Here is a 17734-nt window from a genome sequence, read left to right as displayed (position 1 = left end):
CTGGCTAATAATGCCAAATGTTAACTTCCTGAATGAGAATTGTAGTGTTTGATTATGGAAGATAATCCGCAAGCACAGCGTAAGGTGTGAAATGATTGCTGGAAGGCTGCGGACAGGGGTTGGTGTCATTCCCTGCTGTGGCTGGTCTCGGCCAGACTGGAACTGGGACGCTGCTGCAGGTCATGGAGGGAACAGTATCTTTATGCTTGAAGCATTACACTTTAGAGTAGGACTTTCTTTCCAAAGTAAAGATGATATGGATGAAGTACGAAATAACATCTCGTCCACCTGTGCAGGTTACCCATTAACAGCTGGTATGAGACGTTAATAACATGCTCTAACATGCATGTTAATAACAAGTAGGATTAAGTTTCCCCACTCCGAAAGTTATGATGTATTCCCTGTTCCATCTCCCTAAGAAGTGCCCCTACGTGTTACCCAGCCGTCACCTGAGCGCAGCAGCGTATAGAACCCTCAGCAAGAAGACCACCAGTGCCAATTATGTGATTAAGCATTTTAATGCTCTTGTGTTTATTTTGTAGGTGGGAAGAGATGAAACGTTCTGGGCTGCCGGATCAGTGAGCCGTCAGCTGTGCCTCTTTCCTGATGAACTTACTCAGAATGTGTAAGAAATTGTTGGTGGCCCTGGAGAGATCTAATCAGTACGAACATTAGTTATAAATAGAAAATTGGTATTTCAGATGCTAGCTTCACCTTTTGGAGGAGTGGAAGGCCTGTTTGTGGTTTTCGTGACTACAGAAGCAAGGTTAGAGGTTAAATTTAAGGTTTCTTGCATGCAAATAATACGAATAGAGAATTAATGGGCAAATAATTCCTGTGTACTTTCTGTGAAGGACTTTATTTCTATCCATATTTTTAAATTCACATCTTCCCAGTTCTACCTTCAGAGATAACTTGAGTCTAGCTGCTTGAATTCTAGCATCAAAATACAATCCAATTCAGTTTCACCTACACTTAAGTGCTGCCTAGAACAAGACTTCTCTCTGCTTCTTGCTGGCTGGGGTTAGTGCTGCTGCTAAGTCTGGGCATAGATGGCTGGAAAGTGGGTGAAGAGGAACCACTTAGGTCACTTCAAACAGGCTTTTCCCGTGAGCCTCTGGATCTGCTGAACTCGTCTGGTTTTCCATTGCCAGAATCTTGTTAACAAACAAGACAGGTATCTGTTAATGGAATACATGTGGAGTTTGTTTCTGCCCCAAGCTCTGTGTTTTATTTTCACTACATATAATTAACATCAGTAATTACAGTTAACAGTGAGGAAAAAAAAAACATCCAGTAAAAGGGTCTCTTCACGTGACCTTCAATCTATGGACTTGGGGTGCGAGTGTCTCCGCAGCAGAGTAGCTGCGCTCCGCAGAGCAGTTAGTGCGCAGAGGGAGGCACTAGTCCGGGTCTTTGCCTCCTGCGATGCTGTACTGGGATGGATATTGTTGGTTAGAGTTGCGCACACGAGGGAGATGAACTCTGTAGTGCCACAGTAGCCATGGTGCTGTATTTTATTTGAAGTCTTCTCTATGGATCAGTGATTCGTATTGGACAGCTGGGGTTCCCTGTTACGGTAATAACATGTTTTCCATTTTCCCTGTATAGACAATTGTTCCCTGAACTACGTGTGCATCTGCACAATTTGTAGATGTAATAAAGCAGAGTGGCCATAGGAGGCCTTTTTGTCGGTCTCTTTGATAATACGTTTCTTCCCCCAGTGCTCAGTTTCTCAGTTCACAGGAACCTGCTCCCTTTTCAATGGGCCTGTCGTGCCTCATTCCCTTCCTCCCATTTTTTTTCAACAAAGCAAAACGGAGCTTTGTACCATCTGAATGAACTTCAAAGTGGCTAGAAAGGGCACCCAGGGTTCCTGGCACTTGTCATTGTCTCCCAGCCTGGCCAACATTTCCCTTCAGGTCTAATTACTTCCAAATGCTCCCAGATGCTTTGAAGAAACTCAGAGGGAGGGGGAGGCATGAAAGGAAGGTGGAAGAGGAAAAAGGAGACTCAAAGTGGAGGGAGCAGAATGCTTTAGCAAAAATGTTGATTGATTTCTTATATGACACCCAAACATAAACAGGGAATGCGTGCGGCCGCTGGCAGCGGGGAATGCACTACGTACAGCTGCTGCTCTAAATCCTTCCTGTGGAAAGCAAGCCCTTCTTGCACTTGACAGGCTATGAAAGACATAGTACAGGAAAAAAAATAATTAAAATAATGTTGAAAGCGTATTACTTTAGTGGATTAAGTGTGGGCTGAGCCTACACTCCATAGGACTGCCTGTATCTTGGTTCAGGTGCTGTTTCAGGCTTATGCGTGTCACAGAAGTCAGAGGTAGACTGTAGCTAGAGCTGCTTTGCTGAATTTATGCAGGATATATCAGGGGCCAACGGATAGCCATAGCTAATGATGGGTGATGTTATAATTGTGCTGGTGTGTTTGATTGACAGGGTTAGAATAAACAGAAGCAGCCTGGTAGGTAGGAAGTTGTAGTGTGCTTTTAGATACGCTGGTCTTGCTTTTTGAAGAGCACGGGCAGTGTCAAATAGTACTGATTTGCTTTGCGGATTGATTACACCAGTTTTGACAAAGAGCAAGCGCCATAACTATCACCTGCAAGTACCCGATAGGGGAAAACGGAAGGAAAAGTTCAGGGACACAAGCAGCAACATCATTATTACCGGGGCAGTTTCATGGGTGACGGGGTGAGGATTAGACTTCATATTGCTGACTGTGTGCATTACCTCAGCCGGCTGTGCCTGAGCGTGTCCATGCTTTTAAGAGGGACAAGACACCCCGATATTTAAAACTGCAGGCTCTTCACTAAGGTAGTTGCTACAAGGATTCTTACCCTGCCACCGAACAATACATGCAGATACCCCATTTGTTTCAATATCGCTCCTGCTATAGTAGCTCAACTCACCCCTGGGGGCTTGGGGCATTCAAAGGTAGTATTACTTGCATTTTTTTGCTATTGCCTTTTTTTACCATAGGGTTGCGGGGCTGAAGGCTGAACTAGGTCAGTTCCTTCACTGGTTTCGTACAGCTGCACAAACAGTTGTCTTGGCAAAGAGGCTGCAGAGCAGAGGGATGGGGCACTGCTCAAGCTGGTACTGTCATCAGAAAGAATGTGTATTAAATTGTGGTTTTAGTTGAAGTTTCCAAGTGGCTGGTGTCCTGAGCGATGACCTTGATGGCTCTTGGCTGAAGGACTAGGGTGACCCACTGAGCCTCCGCCTGCTACAGCTGCCAGTGGGGAAAAAATGGCTGGCTATTACTAGTCATGAAGAGTACAGCCAGCCAGCCAGCAACAGCGTGCCGTCCTTCAGACGCGCTGGTGTCAGCTGCTTCCCGAGCAGCCAGCTATATATTTCCCCACAAAGCCGCTTCGGTTGGGTGGGTCCTGCCTACATGTGTAAGGTTTCTCATTTCACAGCCCCCGGCCCCCCTGCTGGCGGCAGGGCCAGGCTGTCCCGTGATGTGGGATTCTCACACATGCTGTTTGTTATTCTGTCCTTTTTCCTTTCGGCTTACAAAGATTTAGAGAAGAGGGTGGGTGAGGGGGAAACTTAGCAAGTCTTTGAAGCAAGTTGACTTTCAATGATTAATTGCAGCAAAGAGCCTACACAAGGGAGGGTGACTCGGTTTTAATTTATTGATGTTTCTTTGTGAGAACAAATTTATAGCAGAGGGGAAGCAGCTTCTGAGGCGAATATCAAATGGTTAAAAGGTTCCAAGCGTTCTTTGATGTCGCAGCCCTGGAGAAATACTGGAAGGTAGTGAGGGACAGGCACTGTTTATTTATAAAATAAAGATCAGTTACCTGCTTTTGGCAAGAGCCTGTGACTGAGCTCCTGTTAACAACCTATTCATTAGACGGGCTTGGAGCTGGACCTGATGTTTCTGCCACAGCTGCCTGCTGAGGCGATGAGAGCCTGAAGTTTGGACGACGTTTCTAGCCATTGAGTCTTTCCACGCGTCTCTGAAGCGGCACCTGTTTCTCACATCGGATGAAAGCAGCGGCACCTCTCCGTGCTGGGGGCGGCTGCTGAAGGGGCGAAGCAGCAGGATGGAAACCAGTTACGCACCCAGCGCGTGGCAGCCTCTAACAGCACATTATCTGGGGCTTTGTTGGCGTGGTAAAGGAGAGGGGAAACAGAAGCAAAAGGGCAGAGAAATAAAAAGTCGAGACTGTTCTTCCTAGAGCCGGACTGAGGATGAGCCAGACGTTTGCCCACAGTTCAGGATCTTCTGCTGGCAGCCGCCTGAGCTCCATGAGGCCTCTAGAAGTCGAGGAGCTGTGAGGAGAGCAGAAGCCCGTGGGCACAGCGCCTGCCTCCCTGGCTCCCGGGAGGAAGACGATGAAGCTGCTCCAGCCCCATGCTCACCCATCCCGCCGCGGCTCGGTGCCTCTGCTCCCTACCAGCTGGGGCAGCACCTTCTCCACATGCTCCACGTCCACCTTCTCCAGGTCCTCGGCCTGCGCCTGCCGCGCCGCCCTCGCCGCCGCCTCTGCGTGGGGAGAGCGCTGAGGGGCGGCCGGGGGAGGTACGCCGTCCCCCGGCACCGGCTCGCTGCAGGCGGCCGCCGGGCGCTCGAGGGGCGGGCGGCGTGGGGGGTTCACTCCAGCCGGTACCGGGCCCCACGGCGGGTCGGGCTGGCCCGGGGCCCGGCCGGCCCGTGACTGGGGCTGCGCACTCACCTCGGACGAACACTTTCAGCATTTCCGCCATCAGCAGCTGCGCGTCCCCGTTAACTGCAACGACAAAGCGCTGACGGGAGGCGGGGGCCCGGCCCGGCCCGGCCCGGCACCGCCGCCGCCCCGGTACCTCGGGTCCTCCCGTCGCGGAAGTGGAGGCGGAGCAGCCGGTCCACCGTCTCCTGCGGGGAGAGGGGAACGGGTGAGCGGGTCGGCGCAGGGCCGAGCCCAGCCCCCCGCCCGGTGCCGCCGCACCTTCCGGAACCCGCCGCCGTCCCGCTGCTCCATCCCGCCGCCGCCGCCGTTCCCGCCCACCGGAAGCGCGCGGGCCGGGCGCGGCGCGGCCATGGAGGAGTTCCGGCGGGGCTACGCGCGGCTCTGCGCCGCGCCGCAGGGGGACGTGCTGCGCCGGCTGCGGGAGCCCCCCGCGCCCGCCTCCCGCGCCCGCCTGGACCTGGCGGCGCTGGGGCTCTCGCTGGATACCTGCGGCGCGCTCGGGCGGCTGCTGCCCGGCGCCGCGCCCTTCGCCGAGGTGGCTCTCGGCGACTGCGGCCTCAGCGAGGAAGGTGCGGGGCCGGGGGCGAAGCGGCGGGGCCGGGGACCGCGTCGGAGCCGCCGGCAGCGGGGCGGGGAGGGCGGAGAGGACACGGCCGAGGCGCCCGGTGGCGAGCGGCGGGGAGGTGCCGCGGGGCTCGGGCTTCTGCGGGTGTGGGCCTGGAGCAGCCGGGACGGGCAGCGGCTGCTGGTACCGGGGCGGGGGGGGGTCGGCCGATGATCCGCTGGATGTAATGACCGGATCGTTAAACCCAGCGAGCACCGGCTGGGGATTCTGTCGGAGGCGGGATGAGTCTCTGCTCGGTCCCTGCTGCCTGAGCTCATTAAGGCAGCGGGGACTCATTAAGCTCAGAGGGGCTCATTAAACCAGCAAGCGTCTCGCCTGCGCGGCCCGTCTGGGCACGGGCTGCGGTCAGAGCTGCGGCAGGAGGGGGACACGCAGGGGGACACGCAGTTCTCTGCCCAGGCGCCTCTTGCCCTGAGCATACAACAAATCTCCTGCCCTCAAAGTTCAGACTCACACTTCCTAGTAAGTGGCCGCTTACTAAGTCATATGTTTATCACAGCCACGTTCTCCGAGCTGGCCACTTGAAAGGATGCTTTATCTTCCAGCTCGGGCAGAGGTTACACATATGAAATAAACAACTGTCTCTTTTTTTTTCTACCCAGGTGCAAAACTTCTGTTGCATGGTCTTTGCTCCAACACCACAGTCAAGACTTTAGATTTGAAGGTGAGTCTGTTCAAATGAAATTAAGGCAAAGAGGTAGAGAAGGAAATAGGAGCATAAGCTTAATCATTGTTCCACAAGAGTTGTACTTTTGCAAAGTTCCTGTTCTCAAGTGACTCGGTCCTTGCCTCCCTGACACTCTGTCACGACTTTGCGAAGTTGCTTTGCAGCTCATCTTTGTCCATTTTTATTCAGTTACTCTGTTTTGATAGGAAGTTATTGCTGTATATTTTTTGCTAGTTGCTGCTTGGTCAGGTGAAGCATATGTAGGCTTTTCTTTGAGTTTCTGTATTAATCAGTGAGTTACTAGTTGTTTGACTTGCACTTCTGTGGAGTTTATCTGGCTTGCCAGTGTCCTTCAGCTCTCCTGGGGCTTGGAACCAAGCGTCCACTTTCAGATGTGATGATTGCGCTACTGTGAGAGTGACTGCTGTCTGTGTTCCTCTAGCACATAGCTACTGCCTTGAATCTACAGCCCTAAACCGCATCACACCTTTCGTTCCCATTTTTGCTGGTGCTAGCCCAGCCCTTTTTAATGAACTGTGTTGAAATGGTTCTGTTTATCTAGAATCGGCATTTTCCGTCCCATCGTGGGCTATGCTTATCCTGTGATTTGTGAGCTCTCAGTCATGATGCCTCACAAGACTAGCAGTGAATGTGTCTGCCGTTCCTCCCAGAGTTCTTTCATTTTCTGGAAAGCTGACAAATGTTATTCAGACCATCTTTGACAGACTGAAGTCATCGTTACACTGGGGTGCACCTGGTGGCATTTGATGGGATGGCTGGGTTGTAGCCTACTGATCACCTGGGACTTTTGTTTCAGGGAAATAACCTGCGAACCATGGGAGCTGAGGCTTTGGGAAAACTTCTTAGGCAGAACAAATCCATCAGAAGGTAAAAAACTGTATCTGCCTCTCTTTCTGCTGTTTCCTGACAGATGGAGCACAACATTAGAAAAGGGTTGAGGGTGTTTTTTGTTGGGGTAGGAGGAGTGTCAAGTGCAGTTTCTTGTGAGGGATGGGACAGGTGAGGGAGTGAGAACTGGAGGTGCCCGTTCTGAGGATGCATGGCCCTAACAGCATCCTGCTCTCTGAAAATGAGTCCCTATTAGGGGACCTGGGTGTTCAAATGGGTACCATGATCCAGGTGTCATTCAGGCTCTTGTAACTGTCTGTTTAGTCCACGAACTCCAATCCTGTCTGATTTTTCCTAGCTTAATCTTGGAATGGAACAGCCTTGGCGTGTGGGAGGAGGGTTTCTCCTTTTTCTGCCAAGGACTGGGAGCAAACACTGTTCTCCAGCGGCTAGACCTGCGCAATAACCAGATCAACCACCAAGGGGCTGGAGAGCTGGCCATGGCACTGAAACAAAACGCCAGTCTTCAGGAGCTGGGTAAGTGTGTCTAGTTTTTTTGCCCACCTATATGTATGTATGCATGCATGTACACATACATCGTTCAGCAGATGTGTGACTACTGGGGTGAAAGTTTGCTTTCTGTGTAGATTTGCGTTGGAACAATATTGGGCTTCTGGGTGGCCGAGCTTTGCTGAACTGCCTGCACAGCAATAAGACGCTGAAGAGGCTGGAGCTGGCTGGGAACAATGTTCCTAGTGACATCCTGAAAGCCGTGGGTAAGTATGACTTGTTGTGTAGGAAAGCATCAGTGACTCCTTTCCCATTGCAGCACTGGAGGCATATAGGGCACTTGCTGCTCCAGAAGACAGCTGTCCCTCCTCCTCTCCCTTTCTCAACAGCATTTACACAGAGCTCTGCATTGCTTCCTCTTGTCCTTTAATGAGGGCTGGTCAGGTTGAAGGTGTCACTTTTACCAGCAAGAGGAAAAAAATTATTTGGATTGAATTAGAGATTACTGTGCCATGTAAATGTGGGAGAGCGTGGGGCTCTAGTTTCCCTCTGAGTAGACAAGTTTGGATATGGCTCACGCAGCGTGTCCTTTTGTCGTTGTCCTACCCGCAGTGGAGTCGAATGGCTCTCCTCTGGCTGGGGTATTCATTCCCCCATCAATTCCGCCCCACGTTGTGTCTGTAAGGTGAGAATGGTCTCTGCGTGGGCCACTGTCCTGATGCTTCTGGTAGCCAGATATCATCCTGAGTGCTATCTCTTCCAGCAGTACTTGCTATTCTGTTGATTTAGAAACACGTGCATGCTCTGCTGCTCTCTCTGCATCAGAACAAGCCATGAATCACAACCAAGACCGTCAGACTATCCTGGATGAGACCCAGAACCGAACGTACATACTCACCAAGGAGGTTTTGAGTCTGAAGGATGAGAAGACCAAGCAGGTCAGCAATCTTACTGTTGGCAGTTCAAGTGGGACAGCTGGAATCCTATGCTTTCCCTTGGTGTCCCCATGAAACACTCAGTGACAGGATTATTGTGCACTTGAAGTTGCATGTGCATCTTTATGTGAGGGCACACAGCATGGTTTTAGTACATCGGGTCCTTCCTCTGAGCTATGTTGCTCAGGAATCAAATCCATCACAGTATGGGTATGGACACATGCCCTGCTGAACATGTTCACTCTGGATTCTGGAGCAGTTTTGGTGATTTTTTTCACCTATGTTTGTGCTTTCTGTTCTTTTGCAACTGGCTTGATATTTTCCAAGTGGTGAAAACCTAGATATACGTGTCTGTTTTCCTTCTGACACCTAATGGTGCAGAGTCCCTGTAGTTGATGACCTCAGTCAGATGTGATCATGAACCTGTCAAACCTCCAATTTGCTTCTTTCAGTAGAGTGGCTTGACCTGCCTTCAGCTGTCACTAGGAAAAAAATGTAAGTGCTTTAAGCTGATGCAGTTCATTTTAGAATCATAGAATGGTTAGATTCGGAAGGGATCTTAAAGACCATCCAGTGCCACCCCCTGTCCTGGGCAGGGACACCTCCCACCAGACCAGGTTGCTCCAAGCCCCGTCCAACCTGGCCTTGAACCCCTCCAGGGATGGGGCAGCCACAGCTTCTCTGGGCAGCCTGGGCCAGGGGCTCACCGCCCTCACAGCCAAGAATTTCTTCCTAATATCTAATCTAAATCTCCCCTCTTTCAGTTCAAAACTGGTCCCCCTCATCACTCCTCTCCCTGATCAAGAGTCCTTCTCCATCTCTCTTGGAGCCCCTTTAGGGACTGGAAGGGGCTGGAAGGTCTCCCCGGAGCCTTCTCTTCTCCAGGCTGAACCCCCCCAGCTCTCTCAGCCTGTCCTCACAGCAGAGGGGCTCCAGCCCTCACAGCATCTCCGGGGCCTCCTCTGGCCCCGCTCCAACAGCTCCGTGTCCTGCTGCTGTTGGTGGCCCCAGAGCTGGAGGCAGCACTGCAGGGGGGTCTCCCCAGAGGGGCAGAATGCCCACCCTTGCCCTGCTGGCCACGCTGCTGGGGATGCAGCCCAGGCTGCAGGGGGGTTCTGGGCTGCCAGCGCACATTGCAGGCTCATGTTGAGCATAGAATCATAGAATCTTCATGGTTGGAAGGGACCTTCGAGATCATCGAGTCCAACCATACACACACAAAAAAAAAACCCGCTACAATCTCTGCCACTAGAGCATGCCCTGAAGTGCCACACCTAGACGTTTCTTAAACACCTCTGGGGATGGTGACTCAACCCCCTCCCTGGGCAGCTGTTCCAGTGCCTGACCACTCTTGCAGTAAAGTAATTCTTCCTAATATCTAATCTAAACCTCCCCTGCTGCAGCTTCAGCCCATTTCCTCTGGTCCTGTCATTATTCACCTGGGAGAAGAGGCCAACCCCCACCTCTCTACACCCTCCTTTCAGGTAGCTGTAGAGGGCAGTGAGGTCTCCCCTCAGGCTTCTCTTCTCCAAGCTAAACATGCCCAGCTCCCTCAGCCTCTCCTCATATGACCTGGTCTCCAGACCCCTCACCAGTTTCTCATCCACCAACACCCCCAAGCCCCCCTTCAGGCCTGCTCTCAATCCATTCTCCACCCAGCCTGGATTTGTGCTTGGGATTGCCATGACCCATGTGTAGGACCTTGCACTTGGCCTGGTTGAACTTCATGAGGTTCACACGGGCCCGCCTCTCAAGCCTGTCCAGGTCCCTCTGGATGGCATCCCTTCCCTCTAGCGTGTTGACTGCGTCACACAGCTTGGTGGTGTTGGCAAACTTGCTGAGTGTGCCCTCAATGCTACTGTCCATGTCACCAACAAAGATGTTGAACAGCCCCAGTACCGACCCCAGAGGAACACCACTCGTCACTGGTCACCACTTGGACATTAAGCCATTGACTGCAAGCCTTTGAGTGTGGCCATCCAGCCAGTTCCTAACCCACCGAGTGGTCCATCTGTCAAATCCATGTCTCTAATGGAGAGACAAGGATGTCATACAGGACAGGGTCAGATGCTTTGCACAAATCCAGGTAGATGATGTCAGTTGCTCTTCCCTTATCCACCATCGCTGTAACCTGGTTGTAGAAGGCCGCCAAACTTATCAGGCACTATTTGCCCTTGGTGAAGCCATGTTGGCTGTCGCCAATCACCTCATTTTTTTTATGTGCCTTAGTGTAGTTTCCAGGAGGATCTGCTCCGTGATCTTACCAGGCACGGAGGTGAGACTGACCAGCCTGTAGTTCCCCCGATCTTCCTTTTCCCCTTTTTAACAATGAGGGTTGTGTTTCCCCATTTCCAGCTAGTGGGAACTTCACCGGACTGCCAAGACTTCTCAAATATGATGGAAAATTTTCTTATAGATCTTTGCCTTCTTCACAGTTCTTGGATTTGATGGACACTATAGACAAGCAGAGAGAAGAAATAGCCAGGAGTGGCAGGTGAGTTGAATTTCTGAGTGCTTTCTTCTCTTTGATAGCAGAATTGGTCCCTCTCCATTTCCTGGCAGACATTACCCACCTTTTTTTTTTTTCCTTTCTTTTTTTTCCCCCCAAATGCAGGATGTCTGCAGCACGAGCCAGCCAGCTGCAGGAAGCATTGGATGAGCAGCACTCTATTATGAATTCACTGAGAGCCAAGTACGGAGGAGGCAAACCTTCGCCTTCCCACTGTTCCGTGCTGTATAGGCAGTGCTGAGCAGAGCTGTTAAGAAGGGATAATCTTGTAGAGTGGCTAACTTACTACTTCTCTTAGTTCTGCAGCAATATCCAGAAATTACGGTCAGATCAGGCCTTTTGGTTTGCCACGCTAGATATTTAGCCTGCTTCCAAGTGCAATTACAGTGCATTGGTGTAAGAGCAAGTGAATCGCAGAGGGTGAAAAGGCAAAAATGGGGGAATATTCCTTGCACGTGTACGGCCTGGCAAGAGTCTGTACCTGCTTCCCCTGGCAGTTGGCCGTATCCTCTGAGAACCACTGCCGGAATGGAGGAACCTGAGCAGTGAGGTTGTTTGCTCGGGAGCGGTGAGGTGGAGCAGAGCCATACGTGCGTGACAGTGGTTAGAGCAAACACTGACGAGCCTCGTTCGGTTCTGGCAGGTAAAGGTGGTTTTGTTACGCCATGCCTCAGGGTGGACGTGCCCCTCCTGTGCAGAGCAGGGAAGTTGCTTCTGGTACCTGTGTTTAAAATTCTGGCCCTCGTTTTAAACAACCTTGCAGTGGTATAAAATAGCCAGCTTTGTTCTCCTGTGAGAGCGGGCAAATCCTGGACCAGTCCAGGTGGGGAAAGCAGCTCATGGAAGACAACACGGGGAAAGCGCAGTGGGGCGCCGGAACACCAGGCTCTGAGAAGTCCCACGTCATTTGCTGTTTGTGGAGGCTGCTGCACCTCTGGTAACGATAAGCGGTGCTGGTAACGATAAGCGGTGTCCTTTTCCTAGGGGCAAAAAATGCCTCATTTAGCTGATTTCATCCACTGCCAAACGCGTGTTAACATCCTGTACCATGTGGGGTGGAGAACTCATGGCAGTGTCTCCTTCAGAAAGGACTCTGGAAAGTGTTTCTCTGTGTAGGCTGCAGATGACTGAAGCTGCCCTGGCTCTCTCTGAGCAGAAGGTGCACAATTTGGGAGAGCTGCTAAATGCCACGAAACAGGAACAAACCAGCATGGCTGAGCGCCACTTTACAGAGCTCCAGCAGCAAAAGCAGGTGAGGTGGACAAGTCCTAGTTAGGTTTGAGAGCAGGGTTCCGGGTCATACCTGTTTGTGTAGATTTGGGGGATGCTGGGTGGGATAGGCAAGCATGATTTTTAGTGGTTTAACCACAGCTGCCTTGATGAAAATTCTTGTGTAAATTAGATCGGTGAGTGCTAGGTGCGGAGAGGAGCCATGGTGCTTGTGGGGTGCTTGGATTTCCTTGTGTGTGGTGTTGGCTGGAGTAGGTTGGCAGTGCAAGAACTAAGGTGAGTACAGGTTCTTAATTTTGATTCTGTTCGTAGGAAGGTGCTGATCGAGAAGGCAAGCTTTTGCGTGACTTGTCTGCTGCCAGCGATAAAAATCTGCTTCTAAGAAACCAGGTAGGAAAGTAAGTCCAAGGCTGAGAAGTGGGACTTGGGCATTGTTCGCTTCTGCTCTGTATATATGTCCTCTGCTTTGATCCCTGTTTGTGTCTCTGCTGATCGTTCTGTACAGCCACCTTTCTCTGCTAATAGGAAAAAAAATCCTTTGTGGTGGTAATTTCCTTGTAGGTGGATGAGTTGCAGAAGAAGTGCAAAGTTCAGCAGGACCAGCTATTCCAGGTGAAACAAGACTTGACCAACACAACAGCGGAGCTGAAGCTGCGGGCTGTGCAGGCGGAGGGTGAGCAGAGGAGCAGAAACAGCTCCTGGACCCTGTGGGTTGGGATTACTGTCCATGAGTCAACAGTGCAAGGCAGCCAAGGGGAAAGGTGGAAGAGCTTGTGATAGACTATAAATAAATATACCCTCTGTAGCAGGAATGTCATATTTCGGATATGCCTGCTTTTAATCTGCAGAACGCCTGGAAATGGAGAAGAAAAGATTTAAACAAAGCCTTGAAGACATGGAATCCCTTCGGTTAAAAGAGGTAAGAGTGGGTTTTCTGCAGCATCCCTTTGGTCCTGACATACAGGTGCCACTGGAGGCTATTGTTTGCTGTCAGCTGCCTTTTAATTAGTGGACTTACTGTGGGAATAATAGGCCATTTCTACAAGCAAAGCCTAGCTGAAGAGATCACAAGACGTTCTACCAGCTGGTAAGATTTTGTGGCTTGCAAGAGTGTGGACCAGAGAGGTGTGTGATTCCACAGAAGAAGCCTGTAGGCTGGCCTTTGTGTCAGTCTTGCATTAATGGAGGAAATCGAGACATATGTGCTATATACAACCCATCCTTTAGCGGTGCTCAGCTTGCTACTTCCTTGTGTTTCAGGGGGATTCTGTCTGAGTGTGGACAGGACAAGAGGCTGTGGTCAGCTCTCTTTGGAGTGTTTATTGAGGTGTGAAATCTTTCAAAATCCTACCAGTAGGTTTCTCTGAAGACTTTGAAATCTTGTAAGAAAAGACGTAAGCCAGGAAGATTTTTAGCTACATAACAACTAGAATATTAATCTCTGGTGTTTCGTATCACTTGAAGATGAGAGCTTGGACTCTGTATCTTTCATCTTGGCCTGAAAGGGATCTCTGTCTAAAGCTCACGGTTTCTAGAGGGCAGATTCTATCTATATTACAGTTTCCTAGTGGAAGGAGGGAAGGTAAGAGCTTTGCTTTGGTCGTAGGTGTGTCAATGAATGTTCTTTCTCGTGCCGAGTGGCCATGCTGCTGTGCCTGGAGGTAGGAGTGGTTTTCTGGCATTTGCTGACGTGATTTCTACTACTTTGCAGGTGGATCATATGGCACAGCACATTGAGGCCAGTGAACGTTCCATGCAGGACAGGATCCAGAGATTGGAGGCCATCAGGATAGCTCTGGAGGAGGTGAGGAAGGATGCTCCGGGTGCATTGGAATGCTCAGGTAGCGATGGCAGGACAAGGTGCTGGGGAGCTTTGTGGAGTCTTCCATTGATGACCTATGTAAAGATTGTCATGTGCTGTAGGGAAGAACAGAAAGCAGCAGTTTACCAGCTAAAATAATTTTTACTGCTTTTTGACTAAGGAACGAGAAGGTTCCAAGGAGAAACTTGTAGATTCTGGTTGTACAAAAATAAAGGTTCCATTGAATGTGGTTAAATTCTTACCGGGATTTGACTTCACAGGTTTCCCATGTGGTCCCAAGCAGTGTAGCCTATTTCTCCTTGTCTGTTCCCCGAGCTAGATCCAGCACTGCCCTCTCCTATTCCCCTGTCTTTGGAAAGTGTCACCCATTCCTTGCCCTCATGTAACTGAAATTCTCATTGAATTTAGACGGAAGTCTCAGGGTGAGAAAAGGTATGTATTCTGGGTTTGTTTCCCTGCCACTGAGTGAGGGAGACCGCTGTGTCACGTTGCTGCTGGAAGCTTATGATGTTTTCTAGTGAGTGTTGCAGTGATGCAGCTTTATCTGGAACGATCTTTCGTGTTTCTGTGGCAGGAGCTGAGCCGAGTCAAAGCAGCTGCACTCACTGAGCGAGGGCAGGCAGAGGAGGAGTTAATAAAAGTCCGGAATCAGGCACGGTTGGAGGAGGTAAGGACGAGACCTGGCCCTGGGCCCTGTCTCTGCGGGAAGGAGTGGATTTGGCTGCCAATGCTTTTGTCTCAGGGAACTGCTGCATCACTCCTCCTCATCCTGGGCTTCACTGGCCTGCAAATAGTGTGATTTCTGAGGAAGGAGTGCTGAAAAGTCTGCTTTTAATTGTCTCCAGAATGTAACCGCTATCCCCCCTGCCCTCTGCTTTTCAAGCAGTAACGGAGTTGATGTGGATATTGTCATAGCAGATTCCATTTAAGTTGCCAACTTTTGAAGCTAGCAGCCAGCTGTTGATCCTTCTGTTCAACAGCAGCTTTCCTGGGCTGCTCCTGTTTCTCTGGACTGAGAGGAATTCCCACAGGTGGCTACTGCTGCTGGATGAAAAAAGTGACTGTAGAATTGAACCTTGTGAAAATGACAATGAAGTCAACACCCTGTGAAAGAGAATAAAGGATGAGGAAAATACACCAAAACTGTTAGAACATTTACTTACCTGTAACATCACAGATTTTGCTTTACCGAGTTACAAACATATGAAGGCTGCCATGTGTGTCAGTGGTGGGACGCAGCAGTCACTTGGCTGCATACAGTGGTGTTTCAGAGCCATTTGGGGTATGAGGACGTGAAGACAGAGCATTAGTTGTAAACATCAGTGGTGGCATTGGTGCTGCTGCCAAGGCCATGCCTCTGTTTCTCAGCGAGTGGGCTGGGCTTTGCAGTGTCTCCATCAGAATGTTCTCCCTGGCAGCAGAAAGCAGCTTAGATTCACTGCTGAATGCAAGGGGGAAGTGCTGTATCTGTTACGGCTAAGTCCTGTTCTTGTTCTTCGGTGCCAGTTGATTCAACCAAGGGTTCACTGTGTTGGGAACAAAAAGGGAAGAATCCCTTTGCAGGAATAGAACGGGACTGATGTATTTTCATTTTCCTTTGTGTCTTGCAGCAGCAACGACTAGAACACCTAGAAGAGAAGCTGCGGCTGATGACTGAGTCACGGGATGAAGCTCAGAACTGCTGCCTTAAGCAGAAACAAATGGTTGCTGAGGCCCAAGCCAAAGCCAATCAGTTGAGCCTGCATGCTGACGGGCTCAGAAGGCGGCTGGAGGAACTCCAGCAGGTAATCTGGACTGCAGTAGAGACGTGGTCACCACAGGGGCAGAACAGGTTGCTGAAGTTGTTTGGTTATTCATGGATTTGTCTTTGTGTGTCAGGACCTGAACAGTAAAGAAGAGGAGAAAGTGACAGAGGTGAATAAAGTGAAGGTGGAATTACAGGAGCAGATTGGACACCTGCAGGCTGAACGCACAGCACAGGAAGGGCTGAGAGAGAAGATTGCAGCCCTGGAGAGACAGCTGAAAGGTGATGGATCCCTTCATGCTTCTCAAATGGTAATGCTGGGGTACCCTGCAGTGGGCCTGGAACTGAGCTGCACTTACAGGCAGCGACAACGGCGCTTCCTGCCGGCGCGTAGGACCGTGAACTGCACCCTCCACCCACCCTGATGTATTTGCAGGGATTCTTGTCCTCTTTTTGTAGAGACCAAGGCTCAGATAACTACCCAAAGCTGCACAGCAAGCAAAATGTTTGGGGTTTCCTGCACAGTGAAGTGTAAAATCTTGTCTGTGCAAAACCTCTCATATTGTCTGATGCAGCTTCTCTCATTTGCCTGTTGATCATCCTGCCTCTATTGCCTTTGGCTGTGCCTATAATGCGGTGTTCCTGTTTATTCTAGGGACGCGCTGATTTTCTTTACTAATACTGCTTTTCTTTCCCAGCCCTATCAAGTAATCACCGCGAGGCACTGCTGGACAAAGAAAGTGAAATCTCTATGCTGCTGGAGAAGCTGAGAATGAAAGAGGCTGACATCTCCAGGATGAGGGAAGAAGAGGCCCAGCGAGCAAGTTTCTTGCAGAATGCCATCATGGCATATGTGCAGGGCTCCCCCTTGGGAACCCACGGTTCTAGGAAATGAGAAAGTGGCTTAAAGAATCCAGATACCTGCTGTCAGGAAGAGAGTGAGCAACTCAGGTACAACCCGTTCTTTCTAAGTGGGACAGTTTTGTCACAGTGGGGTGACATGAAGGCTTGCAAACACAGGCGATCGCTCTTGCTCTTCTGAAATCTTGCTCCCGACTGCATAAAGGAGAGGAGGAAACAACCATCCAGGGCTGGGATAGAGACTCGTGGGTCTGAGTTCACGATGTGGAGCCCTGACCCTGCACTGCTGCGGCATTTTAAGTAGTTTCTGTGTCCTTTTATACAGCGCCAGTCTGTCAGCACACCCTGTTGTTTCAGGGGGGGTTGTACATTCCCTGGGCAGCGGTCACTCTGAAGCATTCGTTTGGATGCCTGGGCTGTCCACAGTGAAACGCGATGAATGACGGGCAGCAGTGTTTACAGTTCCCTGTAGGTGTGAGCCATGTACTTTGCTCATGGGGTCCCGAAGCTGCTGGAAGCACCAGATCTTACCCCTGTGCTTTTGTACCCAGTGCTTACTGATGGAAGTGGGGGCGGGCAGGGATCACGTGTGCTCTTTCCCCTGCCCCTCCGTGGTCTGGCTGAGGTGATGGGCAGTAGATATGCATTTGTTATACGTAGAAAGAGCTGTGCAGAGGGGGGCTGCTGTGCAGTGGCCGTCCATACTCTTGTCGGGCAGCTGGGCTTTGGCCGTGGTTCAAGCCCCTACAGCACCGATGGGCACGGAAAGGCGTGGGGTAGGGTGTCGGGGGCAGCGTCGGTGCTTCCTCACTGTAACTGCAGCCTGTGGGTGGAGTTCTGGTGGCCAAAATGCAACAGGATTTCATTCCACGATGACAAATGGCAAGGCTGTCCTGCTGGCTTCTCAGGGTCCTGGAGCTGAGTGCTGTTTTCTGGGCCTTACCCTGGAGAGGAGCGATGCTTCGGAGCTGCTTCTCAGAGCACAAAGGGGAGAAGGTGCTTCCTTTTCCTGGCAGCGCAAGTCCTCCTGTGTCACGGGGAAGGGGAAGGGGTGTGAGTGAGGGTCTGACTCAGAGAAAATGGAGACCTTTGTCAGGACAGAGCCTCCTGTGAGTTTCTCCAGTGTGTCTGTGGTGGGAGAAATGAACTTGCGGTACGTATTTTATGAGGCAACTGGAAAGTGAAACTTTCTGCGTGGACTTGGGTGGTTTGTGATTTTTCATATTGGGTTTTGCTCTTCTTTTTTAATAAAGAGTTTTTTCATTTTGCCATAACACGGC

At 50.7% G+C, this 17734-nt stretch overlaps 3 protein-coding genes across 10 annotated transcripts in view; 2 read left to right on the top strand and 1 right to left on the bottom strand.

The window, feature by feature from the left end:
* The window catches only part of ASPSCR1 (ASPSCR1 tether for SLC2A4, UBX domain containing), a 46721-nt gene extending 43558 nt beyond the window's left edge, over positions 1 to 3163 (top strand). For both annotated transcript variants that reach the window (XM_054221393.1, XM_054221394.1), the window contains one exon: positions 543 to 3163. In XM_054221393.1, coding sequence (XP_054077368.1) covers positions 543 to 556 — 14 coding nt within the window. In that variant the 3' untranslated portion in view covers positions 557 to 3163. The remainder of the gene's footprint in view (positions 1 to 542) is intronic.
* On the top strand, positions 561 to 17728 carry LRRC45 (leucine rich repeat containing 45). Of its 6 annotated transcripts, none has more exons than XM_054221391.1 (17): positions 561 to 625; positions 5930 to 5991; positions 6812 to 6882; positions 7202 to 7380; positions 7491 to 7619; positions 8143 to 8291; positions 10724 to 10782; positions 10903 to 10980; positions 11914 to 12049; positions 12340 to 12417; positions 12589 to 12700; positions 12876 to 12946; positions 13739 to 13831; positions 14424 to 14516; positions 15460 to 15633; positions 15728 to 15875; positions 16292 to 17728. In XM_054221391.1, the coding sequence occupies exons 1-17, from the start codon at positions 607 to 609 to the stop codon at positions 16486 to 16488; spliced, it is 1848 nt and encodes a 615-aa protein (XP_054077366.1). In that variant the 5' UTR covers positions 561 to 606; the 3' UTR covers positions 16489 to 17728. The 6 variants fall into 6 exon arrangements, with proteins under 6 accessions (XP_054077366.1, XP_054077367.1, XP_054077363.1 ...); XM_054221392.1 differs by lacking the exon at positions 561 to 625 and adding an exon at positions 4536 to 4554; XM_054221388.1 differs by lacking the exon at positions 561 to 625 and adding an exon at positions 4690 to 5271 and having other exon boundaries at positions 15463 to 15633.
* On the bottom strand, positions 3630 to 5012 carry CENPX (centromere protein X). Of its 2 annotated transcripts, none has more exons than XM_054221404.1 (5): positions 4961 to 5012; positions 4836 to 4887; positions 4709 to 4762; positions 4395 to 4518; positions 3630 to 4304 (listed from the first exon to the last, which is right to left on the bottom strand). In XM_054221404.1, exons 1-5 carry the CDS (start codon positions 4991 to 4993, stop codon positions 4112 to 4114), a joined length of 456 nt encoding a protein of 151 aa, XP_054077379.1. In that variant the 5' UTR covers positions 4994 to 5012; the 3' UTR covers positions 3630 to 4111. The 2 variants fall into 2 exon arrangements, with proteins under 2 accessions (XP_054077379.1, XP_054077380.1); XM_054221405.1 differs by having other exon boundaries at positions 4151 to 4304; positions 4430 to 4518.
* Positions 17729 to 17734: the final 6 nt, after the last annotated feature.

Source organism: Rissa tridactyla, chromosome 15 (genome assembly GCF_028500815.1).
Source record: "Rissa tridactyla isolate bRisTri1 chromosome 15, bRisTri1.patW.cur.20221130, whole genome shotgun sequence".
In the NCBI taxonomy this organism is placed as follows: Eukaryota; Metazoa; Chordata; class Aves; order Charadriiformes; family Laridae; genus Rissa; species Rissa tridactyla.
Note: the sequence above shows the minus strand (reverse complement) of the source record. Positions and strands in the feature narration are given on the sequence as shown.

Excerpts from the sequence above, each read along its gene's own strand:
- CENPX (XM_054221404.1), bottom strand. The coding sequence starts at position 4,993 with ATGGAGCAGCGGGACGGCGGCGGGTTCCGGAAG. Across the intron at positions 4,763-4,835 it reads CCGCGACGGGAGGACCCGAG|TTAACGGGGACGCGCAGCTG; the intron begins GTACCGGGGCGG and ends TTGTCGTTGCAG. Across the intron at positions 4,305-4,394 it reads ACCGAGCCGCGGCGGGATGG|CTCCTCGACTTCTAGAGGCC; the intron begins GTGAGCATGGGG and ends CTCTCCTCACAG.
- LRRC45 (XM_054221387.1), top strand. The coding sequence starts at position 5,052 with ATGGAGGAGTTCCGGCGGGGCTACGCGCGGCTCTGCGCCGCGCCGCAG. Across the intron at positions 7,381-7,490 it reads CGCCAGTCTTCAGGAGCTGG|ATTTGCGTTGGAACAATATT; the intron begins GTAAGTGTGTCT and ends CTTTCTGTGTAG. Across the intron at positions 8,292-10,723 it reads AGGATGAGAAGACCAAGCAG|TTCTTGGATTTGATGGACAC; the intron begins GTCAGCAATCTT and ends CCTTCTTCACAG.